At 36.8% G+C, this 26,777-nt stretch overlaps 5 protein-coding genes and 1 pseudogene across 6 annotated transcripts; all 6 read right to left on the bottom strand.

Moving 5' to 3' along the window:
- Window positions 1–40: 40 nt before the first annotated feature.
- On the bottom strand, window positions 41–1,395 carry LOC143448425 (membrane metallo-endopeptidase-like 1). The gene is made up of 3 exons (XM_076948174.1): window positions 1,168–1,395; window positions 541–763; window positions 41–451 (listed from the first exon to the last, which is right to left on the bottom strand). The coding sequence occupies exons 1-3, from the start codon at window positions 1,266–1,268 to the stop codon at window positions 161–163; spliced, it is 615 nt and encodes a 204-aa protein (XP_076804289.1). The 5' UTR covers window positions 1,269–1,395; the 3' UTR covers window positions 41–160.
- A 2,919-nt stretch (window positions 1,396–4,314) lies between these two features.
- Window positions 4,315–5,273, bottom strand: LOC143448427 (uncharacterized). Its single transcript, XM_076948176.1, has 3 exons — window positions 5,093–5,273; window positions 4,713–4,859; window positions 4,315–4,619 (listed from the first exon to the last, which is right to left on the bottom strand). The coding sequence occupies exons 1-3, from the start codon at window positions 5,259–5,261 to the stop codon at window positions 4,468–4,470; spliced, it is 468 nt and encodes a 155-aa protein (XP_076804291.1). The 5' UTR covers window positions 5,262–5,273; the 3' UTR covers window positions 4,315–4,467.
- A 1,381-nt stretch (window positions 5,274–6,654) lies between these two features.
- LOC143448429 (uncharacterized) lies at window positions 6,655–8,658 on the bottom strand. Its single transcript, XM_076948178.1, has 4 exons — window positions 8,561–8,658; window positions 8,269–8,474; window positions 7,925–8,073; window positions 6,655–7,809 (listed from the first exon to the last, which is right to left on the bottom strand). Exons 2-4 carry the CDS (start codon window positions 8,444–8,446, stop codon window positions 7,795–7,797), a joined length of 342 nt encoding a protein of 113 aa, XP_076804293.1. The 5' UTR covers window positions 8,447–8,474; window positions 8,561–8,658; the 3' UTR covers window positions 6,655–7,794.
- Window positions 8,659–9,802: 1,144 nt separating this feature from the next.
- LOC143449326 (lens fiber membrane intrinsic protein-like) lies at window positions 9,803–10,948 on the bottom strand. The gene is made up of 3 exons (XM_076949477.1): window positions 10,737–10,948; window positions 10,283–10,429; window positions 9,803–10,009 (listed from the first exon to the last, which is right to left on the bottom strand). The coding sequence occupies exons 1-3, from the start codon at window positions 10,900–10,902 to the stop codon at window positions 9,858–9,860; spliced, it is 465 nt and encodes a 154-aa protein (XP_076805592.1). The 5' UTR covers window positions 10,903–10,948; the 3' UTR covers window positions 9,803–9,857.
- A 5,483-nt stretch (window positions 10,949–16,431) lies between these two features.
- Window positions 16,432–17,352, bottom strand: LOC143449851 (uncharacterized; annotated as a pseudogene). Its single transcript, XR_013114616.1, has 2 exons — window positions 16,827–17,352; window positions 16,432–16,756 (listed from the first exon to the last, which is right to left on the bottom strand). The product of XR_013114616.1 is annotated as an uncharacterized LOC143449851 (transcript).
- A 1,028-nt stretch (window positions 17,353–18,380) lies between these two features.
- LOC143450571 (membrane metallo-endopeptidase-like 1) lies at window positions 18,381–26,037 on the bottom strand. The gene is made up of 18 exons (XM_076951173.1): window positions 25,936–26,037; window positions 25,694–25,779; window positions 25,391–25,492; window positions 25,168–25,297; window positions 23,533–23,601; window positions 23,058–23,219; window positions 22,591–22,671; window positions 22,182–22,387; window positions 21,940–22,101; window positions 21,540–21,781; window positions 20,907–21,129; window positions 20,531–20,817; window positions 19,754–19,907; window positions 19,465–19,623; window positions 19,191–19,256; window positions 18,994–19,095; window positions 18,726–18,802; window positions 18,381–18,507 (listed from the first exon to the last, which is right to left on the bottom strand). The coding sequence occupies exons 1-18, from the start codon at window positions 26,015–26,017 to the stop codon at window positions 18,402–18,404; spliced, it is 2,496 nt and encodes an 831-aa protein (XP_076807288.1). The 5' UTR covers window positions 26,018–26,037; the 3' UTR covers window positions 18,381–18,401.
- Window positions 26,038–26,777: the final 740 nt, after the last annotated feature.

A 26,777-nucleotide genomic window follows, 5' to 3' on the forward strand; every position in this document is an offset into this window, starting at 1 on the left:
CGGTATCGATACTAAAAAGAGACCGCAGTGCAGTAATTCGGTACTATAGTACCGCGGTACTGCCCACATATGCCTACGGCCTACATTTATAAGCTATGACAGCCAAAACACTTCGACAAGGTTGCTTAAAAATGTAGCTAGCTAAAAGTCAGACAACTTCTTACTCGTTGAAATCCACAGCAGTTTTCAATTTGCCAAACTCTTCTTTCGTTTCCCAAGCGATCATTGTTTGAATATTTTTCACGAATTGATTTGGCTTTATAACCACATCTTCGAAGTCATAATCGAGTTTTGGATTAGACTTGTCCACAATGTAATCTGGGTAGGCCAATAGTGTCCACACGAATTCGAGTTTCTCGACTGCTTTGTTTCTTGTTTGTTGGTCGATCCACTTGTAAGTGGCTAGCATTTTACGAAATGTTTTCCGCAGATTTTCGACCATTTTCTCAACCTTTGCGTAAAAATTTATCAGCCGAAACTTATGCAGTAGGTATACATTATCAAAACATCAGTATAGGTCTAGTTAATAGGCAAACTTACCATATTCTTCTTAGTTTTAGAAAAAGTTTCTGATACAAAAAGGGAAGCGACTGGCATTTGAAAATATTTCTCCGTGTCTTCTATGCAGTATTTCCATCGCGCCGACACGGCCGTTATACCATACAAAGCTTTTCTGAACGGTTGGCGTGTCTCCCTTAGGTCCGAGCTCATGTAGATTACCCTGGATTGAAGAACGCTCCATATGAGGTAGTTTTGAATTAATCTGCAATAAAAGATTCACTATATTGCAATGAAAGATGTACTGTATTAATACTGTCTTGAATTAGTGTACTATAGTCGCTGCATGATTGTTGTAAGTTTCTGTCAACGTATAAGGAAAAAATGGCTGGTTGTTTTAATCATGATGTCTTTATTTCGTCACTACTGTCTAATTTGTAGTAACGCTTAAAAGTTTTTTTATAAGTTATGCTGCTTTGGTTGCCCTAAATTTCCTTTTGGATCCTCATTGGGATAGCCCTTTATACGGAAACAAAACCATGCCTGACGTAGAGTGGAGACCGTTGAACAGTGAACAGATGTATGGCCCACTAGTAATCTTAAAAGAGAAATAATCAAAAAAGTCAATTAATATATAAGGCAAATACCCAGCCTCGGTGTTTAACTTACTCGTATTTTCCATTTATGATCCCAACAAAGTTGTTCAAGTAGTTCACGTTGTGAACTTCAATCTTTTCATCGGCGTCCACCGTAATAGCCGTTGCAGACATTACTGCGTTGACGTAATCCGTCCAGTTTAGACCAGGAATCTCGTTCGCAAGTTCTTGTAACGAGATCTTGCCGCTAGTAATATTTAGAGTTTCGTTTTTTAGTTCGATTGCTCGTGCAATATCGGTTTCTAACTGGACAATCTGTGAATAAAACCTGAGCTTGTATAATCGCTTATAATTTAATTTGTCGATATGGAATTTTCTTTTCACTTTAAATAGGCCATACATGAATTAGTCGGGCGGACTTCGACGTTTTTGTTTGACATTGATATGTTTCGTTATTCAAGATTAATACACACCTGATCAACAACAGATTCGGTTGTGTCAGAATTTGCCTTGTCACCAGCAACCATTGTGATAAAGTCAGACATAAACTTGCGATAAGCAGGAAGCATTGTTTGCCTTAAACCATCGTTCAAATAGAAGTCGCGACCGGGTAGTCCTAGTTTAGGCTGACTTATCTATGATTGTTGTTTTGCATTTATAAGATTACCTTGTACAAAGCTAATTCGGAACGCAACAGCTTCTTATTACAAGTTACCTTGAAAATGTTTGCGCTAGAATTTTCGTGATCTGACGAAACCCACGCCAATAAGATTGCTGTACTGCCAAAACTAGAAGTGAATGCGCCTAACGTTTTTTCCAAGTTAAATGAATCTCTATCAAAAGAATCACCGATCACCGGCCAACCTCCCATTTGCTTGATGAGCTCCAGTACTGGTTCCACACCGAGGGAATCGAGTTTTGTTAAATGTTGTAGATATTTTTGTGTGTTGCACTTTAAAAAGTATTTGTTGAGAGACATTTTGCAACAACTGTTACTAAGGTTTAAGTACCAAAGAAGGAACAAGTAAGCTATAAGACCTGCGTGGCAGCGCTAAATGTATATGGTACTTATGATCTTTATACGGAATGTTTTAAACCATTTTGTCTTTATGCTTACTTGTCCATCCACTATCATTATAACCTTACACCTTTTTACTTGTAGATGTTAAGCTCCCACCTTGCTTGGGTTAAGCTACGTTTGTCCTTAATTGCAGGTGAAAATTGTTTTCTGACCTATTGTGCCATAACAATTGGCATCGTTTTGCGCCTCCTTTTTTAAGCATTTTGTTTTTCATCAAAAGCGTGGTGGCGACGAAAATTTTTCAGGAATGGTAAACAATACCTTAACGATTACATTTTGCAGTAAGCAGTAAAGCCTTATGGTAATTAATACTGCTACCTAGACTAATTTTAAATTTTCTACGAAGTCGCTGGCTCGCTAGGACATTGCCAGAATATTGTACAAAACCAAGCCATGCTTTCTAGCAATTAGGTGAACATGAAGTTAGTTACCGGCCCACCAGGTAAGTCTATTAAGCGACTCATTTAAAACGTGACTTCTGTTAGACCTACTAAGCCTATTCTGTAGCCTAATATTCTCATACTAATAACTTCATAATCATGTTCTTATTTAGGCTATTGTACTGCATCGAAGTAACGGGGAAATCCCGAAGCTGATTCTTTGATGTCTGCTACGTTCACTTGAAGACGCTGTTTTCCTATCATTTGCTTCCGGGTATCGTGGGAAAACAATAAAAATAAGTGCTACTTATAATTTTTAATTTTATTTTAGTCTGCTTTAAACCTATTTTACATAACTTTTAACTTTCACATTATCTTGAGTATCTGTACGCAAACCACAGACTGATAAGTAGTTTTTCAGGATAAATCAAAAGGTAATAAATGTGCCAGTTATAAATGCGTTTACGCTGTCACCGTAGATAAGTTAAAGCTAGATGTGGTATGTTGTCCTGTATTTTATGACAGAACGATAAAACTTACTCATTGGATATCCATTGTACAGAAATATTTCACATCGCTGTTTTCAACTCCCGTTTTTTGGCATTGTGGAAAACAAGCAATAGGATGTTTCAAAGGTTTACCGACATTTAGTAACGTGGCTGTTAATCACGCAGAGTAGTAAACACACAGTCATTTCAAAACTTGGACATTTTATCACAAAAGTAAAGAGCAATCACAAATATCCTTGTGATAAAAACGCAGCTTTGAAAAATTAAAAAATATATAACTATTTTTAGCATAATATTTTTGAATCAACAAATATAATAGTAGTTTATTACAATAACTGCCGGAAACAACCACCACTAAACGGCAGACATCATGTTTTGAAACAGCCTGTTCAGTTATGTAGGCCTATAGGCTAGGCTACCTCCTGATGGCCTTTGCTATGTCGTGATGTCGTCATGTAATTAACGGGAAGGGTCTATAATTGTTATGTTATTAATATTTCAAGTATACCGACATTTTTAAAGCTGTTATGTTATGTCATAAAAAACTTGTAGAAATCTATATGTTGACTTATTGAAATGCCCAATTGTACGTAGGCTAACAAACTTTTTTGGCATTTTGCGCAAATTGACAAACATTTTACATTAATAGGCTTAGGCTATATGTTTAGATTTTGTTGCTGTTTGCGTGTTATATTGCAGTATAATCAGTATAATTTGGCTTATGTTAACCTATAACAACTAAATGCTCAGCTATTGTAAATCCAAAATCTTTATTTTGCTTAGGCTAAATAAAAGCCTTAAAAGGCATCCCTTGTCCTACAAACAATATTTTGCATAGCTACAAGCGATTGTAGTAAACATATGTTCTTCTTTTCGATAAGCTTGGGAATTAAGGTAACCGAAGCCAAATGTAGGCATTTCATACCGTTTAACACTTTAAATATTCCAACTGGAGAAAATGTATAGTAATAATGGATCGCAAACAGCTTATTTTTATTTAAATACAGTAAATAAAATCATGTTATAGCACTTCATATGCAAGCCTGTAGTGGGGCTACTTAAAAAATGAAACTGAAAGTTTTTGAAAACGTAACCTATTGCAACATTTGATGTCACATTACGACATAGAAACTGGATTATTATTAAAAAACTAATAGAAGCCCATGGTCAAATGGCTTGTATAATTTTTATATAGCTATATAGCCTGCCATATAGTTTTACCCATATTATAGTTAGTGTTTTAAGCTGCATCAATTGAATTGATATGTCAATTGAGCTAAACTGTATCAAGCGCTGCGATAAAGTATGCAAACTAATTTCCGGGCATGCAAAGGAAAGTGTAATCATAGGAAAACAACAGTACAGTAAACGCGAGTAAACCAGCTCATAAGAATAGTCTTCCTTTAAATAAGTTTCACTGAAATGAAGCCTGAGATGCTTGCAACCAGAGCCAGGCCACACGTGATCCAAGCAAAAATGAAACTAGAACCGTAATGATCGGCTGGTGCCTTGGTCATATCCGTAAGTACACTGATCGCTAATGTGGCACATATTCCTGGAAAAAGTTGTTTTGCTTTGTTTTTGAGAAGCAACGTTTTTTGCAGAAAACAGAGCAATTTAAACTTGTTTTAAACGGGCAATATGTCACCTCCTATCAATTGAAAGTATGCTGCAATTAACCCGGCATTCTTCCCAGGATTTAGTCGAAAACGAATCATGGCAAGATTTCCAATAAAGACCAAAATTAACGCAGTTATAAGAAATATTCCAACAGTAGTCAGATCAGAAGATGTATCTGGCAAAAGCAGTACAGCGTTAAACTTACAAAAATATTTCTTGTATAATTACACCAGTCTTAGTCTGCAGCAAACTTAATCAGTCAATGCAAATCCAAATAAGCATAAACCATAAACAAACATTTTATTCTTAAACATACAATTCTTTTATATGATGTTTAGGCTACTGCAAATTATCTTACGCCATAAAATTTTATTGATCTTCCGACCATCAAGTTTTACCAAATTTTACCTATAAAATCTTTACAACCGGAGCCAAAGCAACCCGCAAACAGTCTAATGGTGTTCAAGCCCTTTGCGTACAGCCACGAGTTCACGACTATCGAGGTTATGCCCGTACATAATGCTAGGCAACCGCAAGCAATACTGACATATTGAAACAATTGCACTAAAGATATCATGTTTGTACGTCTGCTACCTAAATAAAATCATAGAGTTACATATAGATCTGCCTGTTTTGGGAGCAATTGTCGAGTTCCGTTTCATAGAATTTCAATTTTTTAACCTTTAAAAACGTTCAAGCTGCCAGCATAATAACTGCAACTTTCTACCACTGATTCCTTAGCTGCCTATTTTACTTTGTTTCTTAAGCTTGCAGCCAATGCGGAAGTGAACAAGTTTTAATAAAAGTTGTTGACTTGATAAGAAAACACTCTGCGTGTTACTTTATCAGTCTTTATTATAACTGATACGTAAATTAGACCGGAATTATTTTTAGAAGTATACCGACCCGGTCGATTTGAAACCTTATTGAATCAAAAAGTTTAGAAAATGTTTCTGTAAGTTCTGCATACATTCAAACTAGACACACACACCTGCACTACACACACCTACACTACACACGCATGCTCCTTACGCGATGACTTAATTAATCTGAGTTAGATTTGAATATATGCTGCATGGTGAAGCTAAACAGCAAAGAAAGGGCGTTTATCAGTATTTTGCGACTATCAAAAGTTAGACCTTTAATTCGAAAAGGTGTAGACCAATTTCTCAAAGATCATGCTTGTTGTCCTCTAATATTACTAGCTGGGTCTGGTCGCCTAATATTGTTCGCTTGCGTTAGTGCGTTCGGACAATGTATGCAGCAAAATTCCGGAAATGTTTGTCGTTTAACAATAAGGATCCACTTTCGTCGCAATTGTCCTTTTTTGAATATTCTTTATACACTTTCGGGTGCTGCATAAGAAATGCATCGTCACTTATCGATTGGTGCAGACCGCATATGTTTTCACATTGAAACCAGTTTAATTCATGAATATGAACGAATGTTACAGAGTGTCATATAAAATTTCCTACCAACCTTCTTACTTCTAAAAGCCACAGTATGAATTCTTAACTGTCATATTTTTTAAAATACCGCACGTCATTAAAGTTTTTTCTTTATTTCGCGGGAGACTTTCTTTTGTGATCGAGTTGTCCCTAAGCTTTTGCGTCATCCATACGTGGAAGTGACACAAATATACGCAATAATCGGGTCCAAACTAGGGAACAAAAAAGACTGAATTTTTTACTGCAAGAGATTAAGCGTAATAGCTGTTAAATTGTATACCGCGATCCATGAAATATAAGCGTGGCTAAATACACTCTATAGCCCTGATGCGCCAGTCGCCGGTAGGCGAAAGAGCTTCGCTGCGGTCGCAAGGTGGTTGCCGTTAAGGTTTTTACAATTCAGGGCGGTTACCCGCAAGTTAACAATTGTTGCCGCGTGGTGGACGCTGGTGTCCGTATTAGAATCATTATAGGTTTTAATTATGACATGAGTGCGTTAACTTTTGTTAAAAACAATGACATCGGTTACTTTATGTTTATTTCACAATGACAAAACCACGAAATTAAATAAGGTCAAACGTTGTCTCCTTCCTTTTATTACGTAGTGACACATTTGTAGCCTAATCACAAAGATTATAATTAAAGAAAGAGCAACAAAGACCAAGTCAAAAGACAAGCATGCAGTTGTTGGTGCTAAAGGTCGGACGTTGTCTCTCTCCTTTTGCCGGCTGAAAAAATGCCCGGGTAGGGCTCTAATACACACGTTACTTCAAGTTAATTGTCTGTCTGCAAAGTATGAGACAGCTATTGGCCTACACATCTTACCAAAGTGCCTTACTGTCACTGATTTAAGCGGGCCGAACAATACCCCTAGCTGGCCCTCAGACCTAAGGTTTGACATGTAATAGGCCTATAACTTGTCAAAACGTCAGTTGCATAAAGAAATGATCTTCTTAGCGAAGATAAATAAAATGAATATCAAGTTAATATCAGCGGAGATGTTGGCTTGCTGTCACTGTGTTTCTGCTTCGCTTTATTCCTGATGAATGTGTCATTTCAAATACGATTTATGCAAATACTTTATTAGTATATATCCATATACAAACAGCATAGGTCACGGTAGTATAGCTGTGCTATGGCCATCTGGTAATATTACATGCATCTCTATAGGCTGTATTACCATATTGAGATAAATGACGCACTTGCCTTCGTAAATATTCTGGAATTTTGGCACAAAACTTTTTTGGTGTTAAACTACAATTAACAACATATGTAACCTGAGACGTACGTGATATATTTGCCTTTGTAAAAACTTTACTCTGGGCTACGGCCTTGCATAAGCTAATACAGTATATAACCTCAACCGGCAGAAACGCATAGGAACTAAGCTATAGAACAGATTACCGGTACAAGAAATCATAATGAAAAATAACATGCATTACGAACAATAAAATACAAGTATAATTTTCAAATTATCAAATTATATAAGTATCTATAAAACAAGGTATGAAAAGAGATGTTGGACTTAAGCGAGTCTTAAAGAAGCACAACCTATGCCGCTTGCAAGTAAAGCAAAAACGCTGGTAATCCAAGCCAGGACGAAGCCAGTGCTATAAGTTTCGTCGAGTGCACTCGACTCTCCGGCGTATATAGTCGTCCCCATTATTGCCAATATACCTAAAAAAAGATTGTGCAGATCACTCAAGTTATAAAAGCTACATTAACAATAATGTTTCCAAATAACACAGCTCAAACTATAGCCTACATAACGTGTGCAACAATCGCACCATACCTCCCAATAGTAGCAGGGCAATAGCAGTTTTTGAACCTGTTTCTGCTGGTATTTAAACTGGAAAACGGTCATGGCGATATTTCCAGCAAAAATCGCAATCACACTTATAACGAGAAAAGCTCTGGTTGCCATCAACCAGGCAGGAGCATCTAAAACATAATCAAAATTGTTAGATTTGTGATCTTTCGATTGCTAGTTCTTGTTCAATGACCCATAAAATTATTTACGTATAGTATAAGACAAATGATAATAAACCAAAAAATTATATCACCATATCAGACCATATCCTAATTAATAAACCATAAACTACAAAAAAGTTTTTCTAGATTATTAGGAATTCTTACTCGAAATATTCAAGCAAACAGTGCGAGTGCAAATTTTGAACAAACCAATGCTGACAGGGCCAACATTTGTTACCAACACCCAGTTGTTTGCAGCCAGTGAGCTTATTCCTATGATAAATGCCAGCCATCCAAAAACCAGCACGCCTATAACTCGTAGCTCTGATGCATTAACAGCCATGGTGTTTTTCCTACTCAATTTGAAAAACCTACCAAGTAAATAAAATGCTAAAACATTTATAATGAATTTTTTACAGAAATCTGCATTTGTTGACGTGTCGGAATTTTTTAGTACCTCTATTCCTCCAAGTGTTTATCCAGTATAGGCAAATTGTTTAGTAAATAACAAAGTAAACTAATAATTAAGACAAACTAAATAAAGTTCATCAACTCTAAAAGAAACTTATAAGTTATAACATAAAATCTGCTATGTAAGGTTATGTGTCCAAACTTAGGAAACTAAAGGCCAGGTTACTGTAGCTCGCGCTATAACAAAGTTTCTTATAAATATTGATTAATGGAGATGGCATAGGTCACTCTGACACTTAGAACATCTGAGTTGTTTTTCCATCTGTATGGAAGTTGGTCAGCCAACTGTTAACTATTGCTAAACTTTACAGGGCATTGCAACACCATAAACAATTGTCTGACGTTGACTGACAAATAAGGCTAAATCGGATTGCAACCTACATACTATTGTGAATGTGCTCTTTTTTCCTGGAAACGTTTGGCAAAACATTTACGCCAACCACTCAATCTATTGGACTAAAAAAGTTTCATTACTTACTCGTGCTATATGTTGATAATGAATGTGTTGAAGAAACTTTCTCTTGCTATTGTTTTTATTGTAATCAAAGACATGGGCGTTGTTTTCTTTCTAGTCAGCATCGTAACAAACAGATGCGTGAGGTTGAAGAGAAAAAATAGTGGCTAGTTAAAACACGTTTGACAATGGAAAGCATATTGATTACATTTTGTGTTTTACAACAGTATTTAGAGGAACTTTAACGTCCATTAAGCTCCAAAAGGAATGCTCAATCTGTCCGTTGTGCTTATACGGTGTCATTTAATGTTTGAAGCAAATTAGCTTGTGGCATTATGTTTTACTCCGTTCTGGTATTAACACTTTGGTATATGGCTTTGACGAGCTCTAAATCGAGTGCTTGGATTTTCGCTTGAATTAACTGTTACGTATTTTACCAGTTTTGGAATAATTTTGCTTGCACGCCCAGCCAGCACTAGGTGGCGGGTATATTTGCACCGCTCACCTTGTCATTTCGGATGAATTCTTTCAAATCTTGTTTGCAATGTTTTAATTTTTTAGGATGGCGCAGTTATACGAACTGATTAAACCACGTATAGTAATATTGCTACGTTAACAGCAACCGCTTAATCGTATGCACTTTTTCATAGATCAGCTACAAACACATAATGTAGAATAGAAAATAGTTGTTCTATAGCAACGAAACATTAAGTAAAAGTGGCCATCTCAAACGAAAAATAAAACAAACAATGAAACACAATTATAACGAGAAGCTCCATATATTGACAATATGAGTCAAACTTTTTTATTGTTTGAAAACTTGTTTAGTTCAAGCGTGTTTCAATGAAGCAAAGCCTAAGATGCTTGCAAGCAGAGCCAAACCACAGGTAACCCAAGCCAAGATGAAGCCAGAGCCATAATAATCAGCTGGTAGATCCACTTTTCCAGTGTAAATGGCTGTTGCTATTATTGCTAGGGCACCTAAAAATATAGAAATCGTTTCAAAAAGAATGCGTGAAAAAAACTATAAATAGGAATAATTCTACGCCGTAATGAAATGCAAGAGTTAGGATATGGTGAAGTATAAATAAAGCTGGAATATTTCCACAAAATATACGGGGGAAAAAATGAAATTTGGACTCAATTCACCTATTTCACTTTGACGTGATGTTGTCGTTGAAATTAACGCTCAACATACGCAGCCCGATCCACGGTTTAAACTATAAGCAGTTTAAAAACGCAACAAACCATTACCTCCTAACAGTAGCAAGACAGCAGCAATTTGTCCGACACGTTTCTGGCATTTAACCCGGAAAGCAATCATGGCGATGTTTCCAGCAAAAATCGAGATTACGCCCATTATGAGGAACGCCCTGGTGGCCATCAGAAAGCTGGGCGGGTCTAAAACAATAATAGTTTCCTTTTTTTTGTAATTTTTTTTATGGCAACGTTATCAAATGATTATGCGTATAGGGCTAGTGGCATTGCAACGGCAATCTATATTGTATTTTACTTATACAACGATTAGGGTTTAAATGTAAAGCAAAGCGGATAAGTTTAGTTAGGGATGCAGAATGCCATCATCAAAAGAAGTGCAGAACTCCATCAAAGTAATAAGCTCTTGTATCTTTCCCATACATAACTACATACGGTCTTGGTAGTGCGTTAACTGCCAGATGAGTTAACATCAGTTATTTTAACGCCTTACCGGAAATATAAAAGCAAACAGTGGGAAGGCAAGTCTTGAACAGGCCACTGCGGCCAAAAAGACCTTGATCTACCCAAGTATGTACGGCCAGCGAGGCTATTCCCAGAGACATTGCCACCCATCCACAAACCATGCTGGATATTTGAAGCGTCGTTGCGAGAGCCATGGTGGGTTTTTTAAATACAAGAAACCTATGCAAGGTAATAAATTTGTTTTTACCTATATTTGAAGATAGGTTAGGCCTACGCGTTAAGAACCTTCAGTCTTTTTATTGGTTTTCAATTGCGTGAAGTTCGTTGCGAATAGTACAATGCGATGGTATACAGCACTGCTCTATGCAGCACTATAACACCTTATCACCTAAGTCCTGACTTTGCGATTAATTCTAACTCATCACTGAAGTAATCGACATAACACCACTATTTACAACGGTTTCAATCGATCAAGAGTTTCTCACAAATGAACCGCTGCTGATAACTCTCACAGCAAATGATATATAAAACAGCCCTATGCAGTTCCGCAAACATGGTAAGCCCCGCATCTCTTATATTGGTGAGTTTCCTGATTGCAAAACTTTTGTCATGCTTGTCATGTGACTGTCGAGTAATGGTGTATTGTATAGAAAGCGTAAAAAATTCCAAGCAACTATAGTAAACTATTTCCTGAAACGTGAGCAAGCACATGATTGCTTGACTTACACATTACTTATTTGTGCAAGTCACGGAACAAGGAAATGTGTCGAAAATAAAACGCCCTTCGAGAATATTGGACATTAGATTGGATAAGTTTTTGGTTATTGCTCGGGTAAAATTACAGCAAACAGATATGCGCGGACACTCAGACATGTTGCTGAATGCAGAGCGAAGCTTTACATTAACGTGTCGGTGTAAAACAGATTAAAAATATCTCATTGCTTGCCATTGGCATATTTACACGATGTACTATACTGCTTGTTGATGGATAAATTGTTTAGATTTTACATAATGTTTTCCGTTTTATTTTCCAAGTGTCACAGATATCTTAAGTCACATGTTTTTGGAAATTTTATGGCATGCGGTTGCACAGAAATTACATTTCAGTTTCCCCTGTTTTCGTGTGTTCTTTTTGCTATATACATTTATCGATGCATACATTCAGGTGTAGACGTTTTATAGGCTTACTGATATGGTATAAATGCGTGCCTAACTCTATGTGTATTATTGTAAAGGCTGTAGGGATGTGCCGAACCCGAACCCGAACCCGAACCCGAACCCGAACCCGAACCCGACCCGAACCCGAGCCAGAAAGCTCGGCACGATCGTCATAATTTTCAAGTGTTCTTACAAATCCGAGCTTTACTTTTGGTTTTACACAAACGTTTGCTTTTTCGACCTAAAAAAAGCAAAAAGTAAAGTAAAGCTGCCACCATCTCACCGGAAAAGATCGTGCTTTCGAAACTATTTTTCACAGTTTCTTGAAACTATATATTGAAACTACTATTTTTCACATAATTTTTCCAATATTTTCTACCGGGAATGTAGATTTCAATCTTGCTGTGCCCGTCATTAAATTAAAAGAATTTGTGCATAAATACGGAGGCGTCACTGCAACGTTTCCGTTTTTATTTTTCATTAAAAAGGTAAACGTAAATAATTCAGTAGTATAGAGTCGCCACCCTAGGAACCCCATTACCTGCAAGTTACCGGTTACGAGTAGTTTTAGATTGTTTTTGTTTTATTTGCATGAACACATTTCTTAGAAAACGTACACGCAAATAAAGATTGTTGAACACACGATAAAAAATATGATAACAATAATAAAATAATCCAATTCACACAATGGTGTCGAAACTAATTGCGGTGTATTTTGCGTATCTCTAGTTGGGTTTTATTTAGTCGAATATATTTTATTTTTCATTTACTCGACTTCAGGTCTATAATAGCAAAATTAGTAGCATACCCGTACTGAAAGTAACAATCGTTGTGTTCACTTTAGCTGTTATTGGTACACACGAGGAAAACGTACAGGGTAAATTTTACTTGCAAGTAGCGAAAGCAATCACGATAATCAATTTCCACAAACAATAACTCAGCATTTCCTAGAGCACTATGCAGTCCCTGCCTTCGCAGAATTTGGTTTGTGCTTTATTTCATATTATCTACTATGTTCGGGTGGTTTCGGCGTATTGCGGTTAATCTAAAGTTAAAGGCCTTGCTTACATCATTTGTCAGTTTGTTCAGTGAAAACGCTTGGTTGCCGATAATGCATCTTAGTCTTGTTTTCCAAATTTGATGTTTGGTCACCGCGATAAGGGTGGTGAGCAATTTGTCTTTATATGGGTGTAGGACAGGGCTACTCAACTGGCGGACCGCGGTCCGAATGCGGACCTTTTCAGTGTTGAATCCGGACCTTATCTGTCTCAGTAATTACGCAAATGAAATCGTTCATCATTAGTTTTGTTATCCCTGGTTATTCAATTAATCAGCGAATCTGTAAGTGGTAGCTCAAACTAGTCTTCTAGCGGTTTTTGTTAATAGGTCGTTTGTCAATCGGGGCAGCCGGCGTTTTGCGCCATCTTTTGTTGATAAAACAATGTTTTTGAATGATATTTGTGACTTCATAAAGGACACTAGTTTTTTAACAAAACTAAACCATTATCGTTGATTTGCAAAAACAAAAAAACGGCAGACAATAGCACAATTTCAAACAATCCTTGTTGACGTCACCATGCACAGCCGCGAATCAGCGTTTTCAAACATGAACTTCATAAAGATTAAATTTCGCGTCTGCATGACCGATGAAAACCTTCCCCACTGCCTTCGACTCGCTCTCACTACTTTAGAACCAAGATTTAAAAAACTGGCAAGAAATATGCAATACCAATTCTGAAATATTCCAAAATACCACCTACACTGTAGGTCATAATTAAATATTAGCTCGCAAAGATTTTCCACTTTTTCATTTTTCAGGTTTATTTTCAGGAGTTGACAGTTTCAGAACTGTCCATGGAAATTTTTCCAATACCTACTATTTAAGCCTATTCCAAAACAGTCCATGGACGCTTTCCTCATATCCGCTATTTAAGCTTATCCTAAAATCGTCCATGGACGCTTATGCAAAAATCGTCCGTTTTTAAGTGTCCATACTGATTTAAGCCTATTTCAACAACCGCCCAAGGACGATTAAGCGAAAACGAGGTCGCTTCGCGTTTACGAGGTCGCGTAGCAGAGCGGCAGGGTTACGTCGTCCTTCAACGTAGCTCACGCTTTTAATTTCGCGTCCACCGCTTAATCTTATTCCCTTTATTTCATTTTTATTTTTTATTTTTTTCTGCCAGTGGTTCCACCGCTAAGAGAAACAGTAAAAGACTTAGGGGGTCCCCTTGCCTCACTCCCAGTTTGAGTTCAATATCTGGGGATTTGAAACCGTTAACCATAATTGAAGCGTGGCTGTCTTTATACAGGTTTTCGACTATTTCAATTAACTCTGTTGGGAAGCGCATGGATTTAAGGTTCATATTTCATCTTTACTAAGGACCGTTATCGCGTGTTCGTATTCCTTTTTTAAGTATGGTTTCTATTTCGTTACTTTTTTGATTCATTTTTTTGGTGTAGCCAAGAATAAGTTGTTTCAGTCTACTCTGAATTTAAATCCACCAAACGCTCGGGTTTTTGTATAGATGGGGTGTTAATGTTGACCATAAAGACCATTTTTCTTCTAATGCGCTTACGAAGGGTTCGTATTTATAGACTTGCGTATTGTTTTTCCATATTCCTTTCCCCTTTGGAGGTGGGGCTATTATATCGAGACGTATTTTTACTAATTGATGGTCCGAAAATTGCGTCGTTTGGTGGATTATTTCGGTGGCATTGATATTGCTTGACAGGTAAAACCTATCAAGACGTGATTTATTTTTACCATTCTGCCAAGAGAATTGCTTCCTATCACCCTTTAATAGACGACAATGATGTTTAAGACCATGCGTTTCGCAGAGAAGTTTTAATTCATTTTTCCCAGCATATAATTTCGATGCTCTTTATCTATTTGCGGGTCGTCTACTATATTAAAGTCCCCTGCCATTATGGTTGGGATATTGCTTGTAATATATTGGTGGGCCGTTCGAAAAACATTGTTATTTTCTTTAATGTTGTAATCAACATTTGGGGCGTATACATTTACTACTACAATTTTTTGGCCTTAATTAACTTCAATCGTCGCCGTAATCAATCTGCCTTCTAAGTCAAGGTCATATTATCTGAAATTAATTGCTGGGTGGTTTATTAATATCGCGACACCATTGGCAGCTCGGATTTTTTTGGCGCAGAGTTGGCTTTATCTGCAGAAAACGGCTTTATCTACATTCTTTCTGCCACTTATCTTTCTGCCATTCTTTCTGCCACTTATCTTCATTGTGGGCTTCGCTCTTAGTTTCTTGGAGCAGAAAAACGTGGGCATTATCGTTCTTTAAAGTACACTAAAGAGTTCCATACGCTTCGCCTGATCATTCAATCCTTGGCAATTAAGCGTGCAAATTGTTAGATAAGATACCATTGATTGTTGGGTTTTTTCGGGGTGGGCTAAAAAGTTCGTGCAAAAGGGTTGGTGGCCAGGAAGTGAGAAATTAACAAAAGGAGCCGGTAATTTGTCTAATGCAGGGATGTCCAACCTTTTATTATAGTGGGCCGCATTGTCACTTGAAATAATTGAATGGGCCGCAAAACCTATTAAATTTCAAGAAAAATGGGTACATGAAGTACATACGTTTGTAGTGAAAATGACTAGCGGGCCGCACAAAAATCTCAGGTGGGCCGCAGGTTGGACATCCCTGGTCTAATGCATGATACAAAAATAACATACCCTATGAACGCTTAAGCGGTCAAATTTAAAATGTACATATGGCACGAATCGATAATCACATATTTCATAAGCCTTTGAAAAAGGGGCTCCAGTCGGAGACGAGCCTCTGACTCGAGTTATTAAGACTCTGCTACATGCTTCTGTGTTTGAGCACTTTAGCAGCTGTGATTTCTTTCCGCGAGCAATTATAGACTACTACTACTCTTTACAAACGTGAAATAGTATGGTTACCTTTCGTTTTACATTCCCAAGAATCATTATTACACAGATCCTTGGAACAGCAGCATGTACAGACCGAGGTGGGCGGGCCTCCATTGCATTGTAATGTTGAACCATGTTTTTCTCCAGCGTTGCGAAAGTTCTAAGCAATTTCAAACAATTTGGTCGCCGCGATTATATAACGATGTCAGTAAACTTGACAAAAAGCCGGCTTTTGTCGATGTAACGATTTTACCTGGAGATAATCATTTTTGCAATCATATCTGTTTTTGCAAGATTTTTTCACCATTGGTCCGTTTCCCCAACCTCCGTATCGAACTTGAATCTGACACATTGCCTAGAATTTTGCATCGCGATTATTGTAATTAAGCGTTATTCGCAAACTCTTTAAAATCAGTTACGTCACGTATCATCACAATATATGATTAAAAGTTAGTAAGGGAAAAGGATGGTGCATGCATGACTGATTTTAATTTTGTTTAAGTTTGGTATTATACTGGTTATTTTCAAGGAACTTTAATATAATGACTTTTTTTATAATGACTTAATGCTCAAGTGATCAAGAGAAGTTTCTTCCGGTAAAAGGTACCGGTTTTGAGGTCTTTAAGCTTGCAAGTCTACAGCTCATCTTTGGATTGTTTTATACTTTTCTTTGTTTCTCAAAAGAAATACTCGGCTTTACCCAGTCTTCTTTTTCTGGGTCACCCAACAAACCATATAAAGAGTCAATTAATTGGGACGAGTAAGAATCCACATTTTGCTTTCGTGTTTCAAGATTCTTTTGCAGATGGTCTTCAGTAGTTGTACTCGGTATGACCACCACGTTACGTGAAATAGCCCAGCGCAGCACTGCTGATGTTGTGGGCAAAAGCGAATACATTGCACTTTCAACAACATCCTTATGTTCTAAGACCGGGTTTACGTCATAGCCATCTTCTATTTCCATCCAGAGTGTTCCAAGTGTGCTGCAAAATAACTCGTTTTACTTAAGCGCAACTTATAAATACCGTGATTATTTAAAAAGTATTATCTCACCTATAACCCATGTAGGTAATGTTATTTTCTTGGCATGTTTCTCTCACTGCTCTGTCTTGGTGAAAGGGATCAAACCAGTTTTGAACAACGCTCACACTGCTTTTGCTAAAATGTCCTACAAGAAACTTAAGAGTGTCTGAATCAATATTGCTTACACCAATACTCCTGATCAAGCCTTTTAACTGTAACTCCTCAAGAGCTCGCCAGCATATCCAGGGACTTGATTTGCAAGTTTTATCATATGGTCCACAGTGCTCCTCTGGTATAAAAGCATGCACCAAAACCAAAACCAAAACAGAAATTTCAAAATCCATCAGTCGTGTTTCACCGCTGTAACTTTCCGCCGTGTCGAAGAGCTTATAGCCCAGTTTAAGAGCTAGTTTTATGGTCTCATAGGTTTTCTCACGAAGACGAAATGTACTAATCCAACTGGAGGCATTTTGTAACCAATATTCATTTGTACATCCGGCCTGGTATAATCGTGGTACGGTTCTCCGGCTATTCCTTCTTCGATATTTGTTACCATTTTGGTTAGTTCATGTAATGATGGTCTTTCGCAATCAATTGCGGTATCATAAGCTTTGATACTTGTCCAGCTAAATTTTATATATGAGATTAAAGCAGGGAGATAGATTAACGTTTCTAATTTATAATTTTCTTTGGCATTTATATCCTTATGACTACCAACTTCACTGTTTAGATCAAGCGTTACTTTCCCAATGTCTTTACTATCACCTAATTTTAATGGCACCTTTATATTCCGAAACTTGTCTTCAAAACTGCCAGCACTTTACAGCATTATGCGTATTGGCCAATTCTGGCAAGCCCCATGCAGGTATTAGAAGTGGCGTTTTTGTTGCTATAAAAATCGTTATAAAAATCTTCTCCTCCAATTACATATTCTGATACATACATGATGCCCTTGTAATCGCCAAAGCCATAGCTTTTTACACCTTGCCAGTAAAAAAACAATAAAATAATCATTCTGGATACCAAGCACATTCTATTTGTAAAATAAAGTTTTTATTTTTGCACTTTAGTACAATTCATCATATTCTTCTGCATTTTGTCGTGTAAACGTCAATGAACTAAACCTCAATTCTTACGTTTACTTTACAATACTTTTAAGGCTACCATGTAATGCTTTTTCATTATTTGTAGCCCAAATTGTTTTGTACCTTGCGTCATGAAAGCCAAATACGCTAACTTTGCGAACTGCTGAAGTTCAGGGAAATGTTTAGACATTATAGTGGCTGTATAGTAGTCAACTCAATTGTTTCCCTACCGTTGTCGAGCCTAAACGTTGCAATATTTCCGCGTATGTTTTGCAATTTTCTTTGCATACACAGGCTGTAACACGCTTAACCGATACGTACAAACATGCCCACGTGTTTAACATAAGTTTATCATATATGGTTTCGTCCCTCTACGTCTACTGACGTCTTTGCTACAGTGCAATGTGGCTGGCGTCAGCGCGTCCATTATTATCAAACGTTTTAGACTTATTAAGCCTATGAACTACGATAAGATGTGCGATAAAAATCTTTAGAAAGCTCTTGCTGGTTCTTTTATTGATCACCAAAGTCTGCAAGTATTTTTGTTAGGATACATTCTATCAACGCCTCTTTTGCAGCTGTACGCTTTTCCGAATGCGGGAAAGTTCATGTTGGGAATGTCAACCCTGTAAATACAAAAGACGTGTAAATACACAAGGTTACACCTGGCATAGATCAGATTTTAATGCTAAAGAAAATAGATGCCTTCGTCTTTCTGTTAGTTTCACATTCACATTCAGTCTTTACGAAACCCCGCTGTAAGTACAGTTTATTGTTGCTAACATAATTACATTTATGGTCTCGTTTTTTCTGGTGGATCGCGTACTACTAACAATGAACTTACCTGTATTTGCCTGGAATATGGTAGCCAGAAAGTACGTTTTGCAATGAAAATTGCCGTCTAATATGTTCGCAATGTGTCTATGAAAGATGATTACATTGCAACTTGTTAAACTTAAATGTTTTGAAATTGCAATCAAGAAGAATCTTAGACATTAAATAAGAAATTTTACGTAAACGCTACGTTGCGATAGCTCATAACAGCTGAACTTGGTCATCGTTTGTAATTATTTATTTTTATAAATTAAAATCTAATTCCTCGGAATTGGTACCTGAGCGTGAGCGAGAAAGAATAATTGATCTTGTGTGAAATTGCTAAATCCTGGTAGTCGAAGATCACCTTGAGGATTTTTAACTTGCCATTTTTTGTAAGCCTATGAGACGACAGTGAAAATGTTGCACCATAGTAGTGGCAGTTTGTAACAGTGACAGTAACAATCAAAATATGTCAGCGCAATCAAATAATCACCGTGTAGGCTTGCCAAATTGCGCCATTGTCTGCAATATTTTCCTCAACGGCTCCTTTTCCGTTTAACTAAAAACGTTTAAAATATCACCTAAAATAGCTTTATTTACAAAACTTGTTACAGTAAGAGAACGTTGAAAATTGACCCCTGACTCTGGCTTCAGGGAATTAACTTCTACAGTACATGTAGTCCCAACTGCGCATTAACGGTATCACGCTGTTATAACTTGTTGAAATGTGCAAAACCATTAACTTTTTAATTCTTTATTCAACTTACGTTTCCGTCTATATCCGGGAACGGCCGAATAGCTGAGTATTGGTCAATAATACACTGCGCTCTTTCATTGAAATTATTCTTTGATTTCTCGGTCCACCAGTAATTGATGTTTCCATTTTTATCCAAATTCCTGCCATGGTTATTAAATCCATGACTTATCTGTAGAAGCATTTCAAGTATCGCGTTTATAATTTTATGTATGATGTTTGGCAGGTTTATAAAAAAATTAAGAAAGCGTTTTTTAAATTAATTTATTTACCTTTCTGATATAGGTTAGTTTAAAACGAACCTTTTCCCCTATCGTGGTCCCAATTGCTCCGTAGTTCATGGAAGTTGGTTGACCAATGTCAAAGTACGGCGGCTGCATTATGGCGGCAGGAAATGCGACTTGGTTCTTAGACGGATAGTAATAAGCAGTCACTAAAGATAGCCCTGATTCCCATCTAAAGTAAGGCAGTAAAGTAGCCTACGACCAAAGGTGGGCTGTCGGTATTTTACAAGTACCGTCGGTAACGGTACCGGTACTTGGGAAAAAATAAACTGACGGTTCAGGTATTCAGTACTATTTTAAAATATATATAGTTCGGTACCGGTATTTGTGTAAAATACTAATTGTATTTGCTGCAAATGCAAATGCTATTATGTCCCCGGTAAAGGCCATTCCAGATCAAAAGATATATGACGTTAACCGCTTGCAATTTTACTTGACATTTCTAGATCAAAAAATATATACAAATGCTAAAATTGGTATTAAAGATTCAATAACATGTATTTTTGAAAACATACTTGTTAAAATTATGAAATAATCACGTGAAAAGTGCCGGAACTGACTAACGTTTCTTGAAACCAGTAATTCCAAAATAAATAAATTAATAAATATTTGAAATAAAGTACCGACGGTACCGGTATCGATACTGAAAAAAGACCGCAGTACAGTAATTCGGTACTGTAGTACCGCGGTACTGCCCACATATGCCTACGACCTACAATTATAAGCTATAACAGTCAAAGCACTTCGACAAGATTGCTTAAAAATGTAGCTAGCTTAAAGTCAGACACTGCTTACTCGTTGAAATCCACAGCAGTTTTCAATTTGCCAAGCTCTTGTTTCGTTTCCCAAGCGATCATTGTTTGAATATTTTTCACGAATTGATTTGGCTCGATAACCACATCTTCGTAGTCATAATCGAGTTTTGGATTAGACTTGTCCACAATGTAATCTGGGTAGGCCAATAGTGTCCTCATGAATTCGAGTTTCTCGATTGCTATGTTTCTTGTTTGTTGGTCGATCCACTTGTAAGTGGCCAGCATTTTACGAAATGTTTTCCGCAGATTTTCGACCATTTTCTCGACCTTTGCGTAAACATTTATCAGCCGAAACTTATGCAGTAGGTATAGATTATCAAAACATCAGTATAGGTCTAGTTAATAGGCAAACTTACCATATTCTTCTTAGTTTTAGAAAAAGTTTCTGATACAAAAAGGGAAGTAACTGGCATTTGAAAAAATTTCTCCGTGTCCTCTATGCAGTATTTCCATTGCGCCGACACGGCCGTTATACCATACAAAGCTTTTCTGAACGGTTGGCGTGTCTCCCTTAGGTCCGAGCTCATGTAGATTACCCTGGATTGAAGAACGCTCCATATGAGGTAGTTTTGAATTAATCTGCAATAAAAGATTCACTATATTGCAATGAAAGATGTACTGTATTAATACTGTCTTCAATTAGTGTACTATAGTCGCCGCATGTTTGGTGTAAGTTTCTGTCAACGTATAAGGAAAAAATGGCTGGTTGTTTTAACCATGATGTCTTTATTTCGGCACTACTGTCTAATTTGTAGTAACGCTTAAAAGTTTTTTTTTTTAAGTTATGCTGCTTTGGTTGCCCTAAATTTCCTTTTGGATCCTCATGGGGATAGCCCTTTATACGGAAACAAAACCTTGCCTGACGTACGGTGGAGGCCGTTGAACAGTGAACAGATGTATTGCCCACTAATAATCTTAAAAGAAGAATAATCAAAAAGTCAATTAGCCTAATATATAAAGCAAATACCCAGCCTCGGTGTTTAACTCACTCGTGTTTTCCATTTATGATGCCAACAAAGTTGTTCAAGTAGTTCACGTTGTGAACTTCAATCTTTTCATCGGCGTCCACCGTAATAGCCGTTGCAGACATTACTGCGTTGACGTAATCCGTCCAGTTTAGACCAGGAATCTCGTTCGCAAGTTCTTGTAAAGAGATCTTGCCGCTAGTAATATTTAGAGTTTCGCTTTTTGATACGATTGCTCGTGCAATATCGGTTTCTAACTGGACAATCTGTAAATAAAACATGAGCTTGTATAATTGCTTATAATTTAATTCCTCGATATGGAATTTTCTTTTTACGTTAAATAGGCCAAACATGAATTAATCATGCGAACTTCGATGTTTTTGTTTGACATTGATATGTTTGGTTACTCAAGATTAATACACACCTGATCAACAACAGATTTGGTTCTATCAGAATTTGCCTTGTCACCAGCAACCAATGTAATAAAGTCAGACATAAACTTGCGATAAGCAGGAAGCATTGTTTGTCTAAAACCATCGTCCAAATAGTATTTGCGATCGGGTAGTCCAAGATCAGGCTGACCTATCTATGATTGTTGTTTTGAATTTATAAGATTACCTTGTACAAAGCTAATTCGGAACGCAACAGCTTCTTATTACAAGTTACCTTGAAAATGTTTGCGCTAGAATTTTCGTGATCTAACCAAACCCAAGCCGATAAGATTGCTGTACTGCCAAAACTAGAAGTGAATGCGCCTAACGTTTTTTCCAAGTTGAATGAATCTCTATCAAAAGAATCACCGATCACCGGCCAACCTCCCATTTGCTTGATGAGCTCCAGTACAGGTTCCACACCGAGGGAATCGAGTTTTGCTAAATGTTGTGGATATTTTTGTGTGTTGCACTTTAAAAATTATTTGTTGAGAGACATTTTGCAACAACTGTTACTAAGGTTTAAGTACCAAAGAAGGATTAAGTAAGCTATAAGACCTGCGTGGCAGCGCTAATGTATATGGTACATAATTACATATGGCCTATATACAAGATGTTTTAAACCATGTTGTCTTTATGCTTACTTGTGTTCATGCACGAAGCGTAAAATTCTTTCGCCTTCTTAATTGAATCTCGATCGTCTTCGGAACGTGTTTCCAAAACGCCTTGAGATCAAATCTTTGTTCAACTTAAATGTGTTCAGATTAAATAAAATAATATCTCTCGGCGTTAAAAATCGAGATTAATATGCTTTAACTGCAAGAGAACTTGTTCCAACCAAAACTTAATCTTTTTGATAATTTTAAGCTGAAAAGCAACTTCTACAGTAGCCATAGACTGTATAGCAATATTTATATTTTCAGTCAGTGTTCTTCGGTTGATTGTTTTGTGATTGCCGCGACGTATATAGAGTTTCAAGCCGTCAGTTCAAAAAATGTACCAATTGCACTTTCTGTTGTTATGTTATTCACTTGCAAAACCCTGTATACAGGGTTTGTCAGGCAGTGTTATAACACTTTCTTCGTATTAAAATGATTGCTAGTGTACTTACGCTTATGTATTTGTTGGACTTTGTCTTTCACATCTAGCAAAGTGTGTACTACTTTGTGGTAGTCAGGAATGATCCGATCTCTGATAAAACCTCCGCACGCGTAACCGTAGAAATCTTCACACGGATTAACATCTCGATCCATGTAGCTAAATATGCGGGCAGCTTAGAAAAACGTGAACACAATTTTATGCAAAAGTATAATGCCTTGTTCGATGAAAAATGAGCTACCAAGAGTTTTGATTCTTATCGAAAACAGAAAATCTAATAACGAGCAAAGTTACTGTCTATTGAAGTTTCGCTGTAGCTTTGCAACATTATCAGGTACATTAGGTGGTAAACTGTAGCCTATATGGTTTGTGATTTGTATGACAGTAATTATTAATTAATTTCAAGTTTTCAGCCCAACTTTTGTTGTTTTGGTGTAATTTACAAAATGTACTGTAATGAATATAGCCAAAACACAAAGTCGTTTTACCTGCTCTAACGCAGTCCGGCGTTTCGCATATTTCTTCTTGGGTCTCTCTTCTGATGTTTGAAACTGCTGCTGTGTAATTTGTTTAATCCAATTATATATATTATTAACTTATTGACTGCGTTTTTAGTGTTCATGAAATAATGAAATAGATACTATGTGCTGTATAATAATTATGATATACTGTATTAGTAAAGTGAAACGTTTAAGCAAGTTTTTTTTAAATATTGACTCGAGTCAAGTTAAACCTTTTATGTATTTTTTTAATTTACTAAAAAGAGACTCAATTCAAATCGAATCTTTGATGAACGTGGATTGAGTCGGAGTCGAGCCAAGCTGCCGTCTCGAGTCATTACGACTGTCAATATGCCAGAGTCGCAAGTCAAGTCGTTTACCATTTAAGGCTCAAGTCAAGTGCAGATATTTGATGAATAAGACTCGAGTCAATTGAGATTCGAAACCAAGCAAAAATACCATTTCCTTCAAATAGAAACCTTTAGGATTATTAAAAATTTTATTTAGCGTTCCTGGACAAATAAATTCATTTTAAGTTACATTTTAAAGTGAGGGGCAAATCCAAAAACATTTAATAATATGTAGTGGATAAGCAGTTATTGCCAAAATTGTATCGCAAACTTGGCCTCTTATTATGAGCAAGGGGGCGGTCATAATAACGTCACAATGTACAAACGATGTGCCTGATAACTGGGGTTTGTATTATAGGTATGGAGCTAGCTAGCTAACGCGTTTTGTATAGAATACATCTCAATAGGTTGATGATTATTGGCAGATAATGTTTATTTTCACCAAAGAAATTTCATGATGCATGATTCATTTCATCTGTGAAATTTCTGGGAAAATTTGCGAACTGGTAAAGCATTCTTGTTTTTACCGCAGTTACCGGATCAAGCCAGAGCCAACAGCCAATACTGAAGTGTTCTGTAGATTAGCATTTACAACTAGTACAAATACACCATCGGTTATCTAGTTTGGGCCTATTTATCGCAAAATGTTCATGTTATACACTTAAGAACGCTATAATTACACCTTTTACTATTTACTTGTCTGTCCCAGGAAACATTCTATTCCTAATTCATTTAAACAAGTACGTCATCCGTTTGTGCTTTTATTGTGACGTGATAGGAATCGTTACCTCTGTCATAATTAAGCGATAAATTTGCGTTTTTTGCCATTTATTTATGACAATAACTACTGAATCAATACATATTCGCACAAATTCTTTCACCATTATATTTACTGACTGCTACTTTTTGATTTCAGGCCAACTTGTTTCAGGACTTGCCCCTTCAATTTAATGTGTTTGGACCAACTGATAGAGAATCGTTTTATCTGAATGCTAAAACGTAATAAAAAGACCGAGTCAAGTCGGGTCGTTTCAAGTAGGCAACAGTCTCGATTCAAGTCAAGTCATTTATTCACTTTCTTAGAAAAACACTCTCAAGTCAAGTCTTTGAAAAAGCAACTCGAGTCGGAGACGAGTCTCTGACTCAAGTTATTACCACTCTGCTATATGCTTCTGTGTTTGAGCATTGTAACAGCTGTGATTTCTTTCCGCAAGCAATTATAGACTATACTACTACTCTTTACAAGCGGTAAGTACTATGGTTAGTTGGTTACCTCTTGGTTTGCACTCCCAAGAATCTTTATTACACAGATCCTTGGAACAGCAGCATGTACAGACCGAAGTGGGCGGGCCTCCGTTGCACTGTAATGTTGAACCATGTTTTCCTCCAGCGTGGCGAAAGTTCTATGCAATTTCAAACAATTTGGTCGCCGCGATTATATAACGATGTCAGTAAACTTGACAAAAAGCCGACTTTTCTCGATGTAACGATTTTACCTGGCGATAATCATTTTTGCAAGCATATCTCTTTTTGCAAGATTTTTTCACCATTGGGTCGTTTCCCCAACCTCCGTATCGAACTTGAATCTGACACATTGCCTAAAATTTTGCATCGCGATTATTGTAAGCGTTATTCTCAAACTGCTTGAAATCAGTTACTTCACGTTTTATCACAATATATGATTTAAACTTAGTAAAGGAAAAGGATGGTGCATGCATGACTGATTTTAATTTTGTTTAAGTTTGGTGTTATACTGGTTGTTTTCAAGGAACTTTAATATAATGAGTTATCGTTTTCACCCCAGGATCGTTGCATTCTACAAGGCGACCTCTATCGTCACATTCTTCTTTGGTTTTAGAAGGAGGACAATCCCAGCAGGTTTTACCTATGAATTATAATCAACACATGATTAAAACTATCCAGTCGCTCTTATAATAGATATAGCGGTATTCTTTTATGTTATTGACATCAACGTTAAAAACAACGGTTTATGGTCCCATTTGTATAGTAATAACCTCTCTTAGTTGCTTGTTTTACTTACCTACAGCAGACTTTACAATGTAGCAAATTACCCAGAAAAACACGTATTTGCGAAATTCGCCAATCATCTTCGTATTTTGCATCTGAAACAAATTATTCTGGATTGAGCTTCTGTGCGTTGCCTTCTCTATTTATAAACTTTCTGCCGAAGCTTCATTTCGCTTTATTACCTTTTTCTCGCAAAGCCAGAATAATTAAACCTGAAGGCGTTCTCCCGTTTTTGCACTGACAGCTAATGCTAAGCTTAACTTTTTTGTGGTTGTGCGGTATATTCAAGTAACAATTTTATGGGATTACTGATTGCGTTTGCTATAGTCTACATTACCTATTATTCTGGTGATTTTACTAAACGCGAGCGTGAAAAATAATGATTTTTCTCCTTTTTGAAACAATCAAATTGTTTTTTGTTTACTTTAAGTTTTATGATGCTCTATAACAGGCCTGGCCAACCCGCCGCTCTTTGCCCGGTATTATGCGGCTCTTTCGTTCATATTGTTATTATTACGTTTTTTAGCTGGTACCTTATAACTCGCATGAATATGCTTAAGTCAACTTTGGCTGAGATTTTTTAATTCAACTGCTTCGTATGGCTAAGTATTAGTTTATTTAACTCAAAATGGCAGGGAAAAAATGCGCAGCAAAACGAAAATATGAGGATGAACACGTTTTTAACCGAGTGGGAGATTTTATATTTTTTTGCTGAACGTAATGGAAAGCCATTCTTCCTTATATGCCAAGCGTCATTAGTGCAATTTAAAGCGTCACATCAGCGCACACCATGCTAACATAGACCGAGAATTTCCGAAAGGGACTGAAGTTCGCAAGCACAAGTTGATCACTTTG

This window comes from Clavelina lepadiformis, chromosome 3, assembly GCF_947623445.1.
Source record: "Clavelina lepadiformis chromosome 3, kaClaLepa1.1, whole genome shotgun sequence".
NCBI lineage: Eukaryota > Metazoa > Chordata > Ascidiacea > Aplousobranchia > Clavelinidae > Clavelina > Clavelina lepadiformis.

Excerpts from the sequence above, each read along its gene's own strand:
- LOC143448429 (XM_076948178.1), bottom strand. The coding sequence starts at position 8,446 with ATGGCTGTTAATGCATCAGAGCTACGAGTTATAGGCGTGCTGGTTTTT. Across the intron at positions 8,074-8,268 it reads TGTTTGCTTGAATATTTCGA|ATGCTCCTGCCTGGTTGATG; the intron begins GTAAGAATTCCT and ends ATTATGTTTTAG.
- LOC143450571 (XM_076951173.1), bottom strand. The coding sequence starts at position 26,017 with ATGCAAAATACGAAGATGATTGGCGAATTTCGCAAATACGTGTTTTTC. Across the intron at positions 25,493-25,693 it reads TAGAATGCAACGATCCTGGG|GCAATGTGTCAGATTCAAGT; the intron begins GTGAAAACGATA and ends GCAAAATTTTAG. Across the intron at positions 21,782-21,939 it reads CCAAATCTGTTGTTGATCAG|ATTGTCCAGTTAGAAACCGA; the intron begins GTGTGTATTAAT and ends TTTTATTTACAG.
- LOC143448425 (XM_076948174.1), bottom strand. The coding sequence starts at position 1,268 with ATGTCTGCAACGGCTATTACGGTGGACGCCGATGAAAAGATTGAAGTT. Across the intron at positions 764-1,167 it reads ATCATAAATGGAAAATACGA|ATTAATTCAAAACTACCTCA; the intron begins GTAAGTTAAACA and ends CTTTTATTGCAG. Across the intron at positions 452-540 it reads CTAAAACTAAGAAGAATATG|GTTGAGAAAATGGTCGAAAA; the intron begins GTAAGTTTGCCT and ends TTTTACGCAAAG.
- LOC143448427 (XM_076948176.1), bottom strand. The coding sequence starts at position 5,261 with ATGATATCTTTAGTGCAATTGTTTCAATATGTCAGTATTGCTTGCGGT. Across the intron at positions 4,860-5,092 it reads CGGTTGTAAAGATTTTATAG|ATACATCTTCTGATCTGACT; the intron begins GTAAAATTTGGT and ends TGCTTTTGCCAG. Across the intron at positions 4,620-4,712 it reads ATACTTTCAATTGATAGGAG|GAATATGTGCCACATTAGCG; the intron begins GTGACATATTGC and ends AACTTTTTCCAG.
- LOC143449326 (XM_076949477.1), bottom strand. The coding sequence starts at position 10,902 with ATGGCTCTCGCAACGACGCTTCAAATATCCAGCATGGTTTGTGGATGG. Across the intron at positions 10,430-10,736 it reads TGTTTGCTTTTATATTTCCG|ACCCGCCCAGCTTTCTGATG; the intron begins GTAAGGCGTTAA and ends TTATTGTTTTAG. Across the intron at positions 10,010-10,282 it reads TGTCTTGCTACTGTTAGGAG|GTGCCCTAGCAATAATAGCA; the intron begins GTAATGGTTTGT and ends CTATATTTTTAG.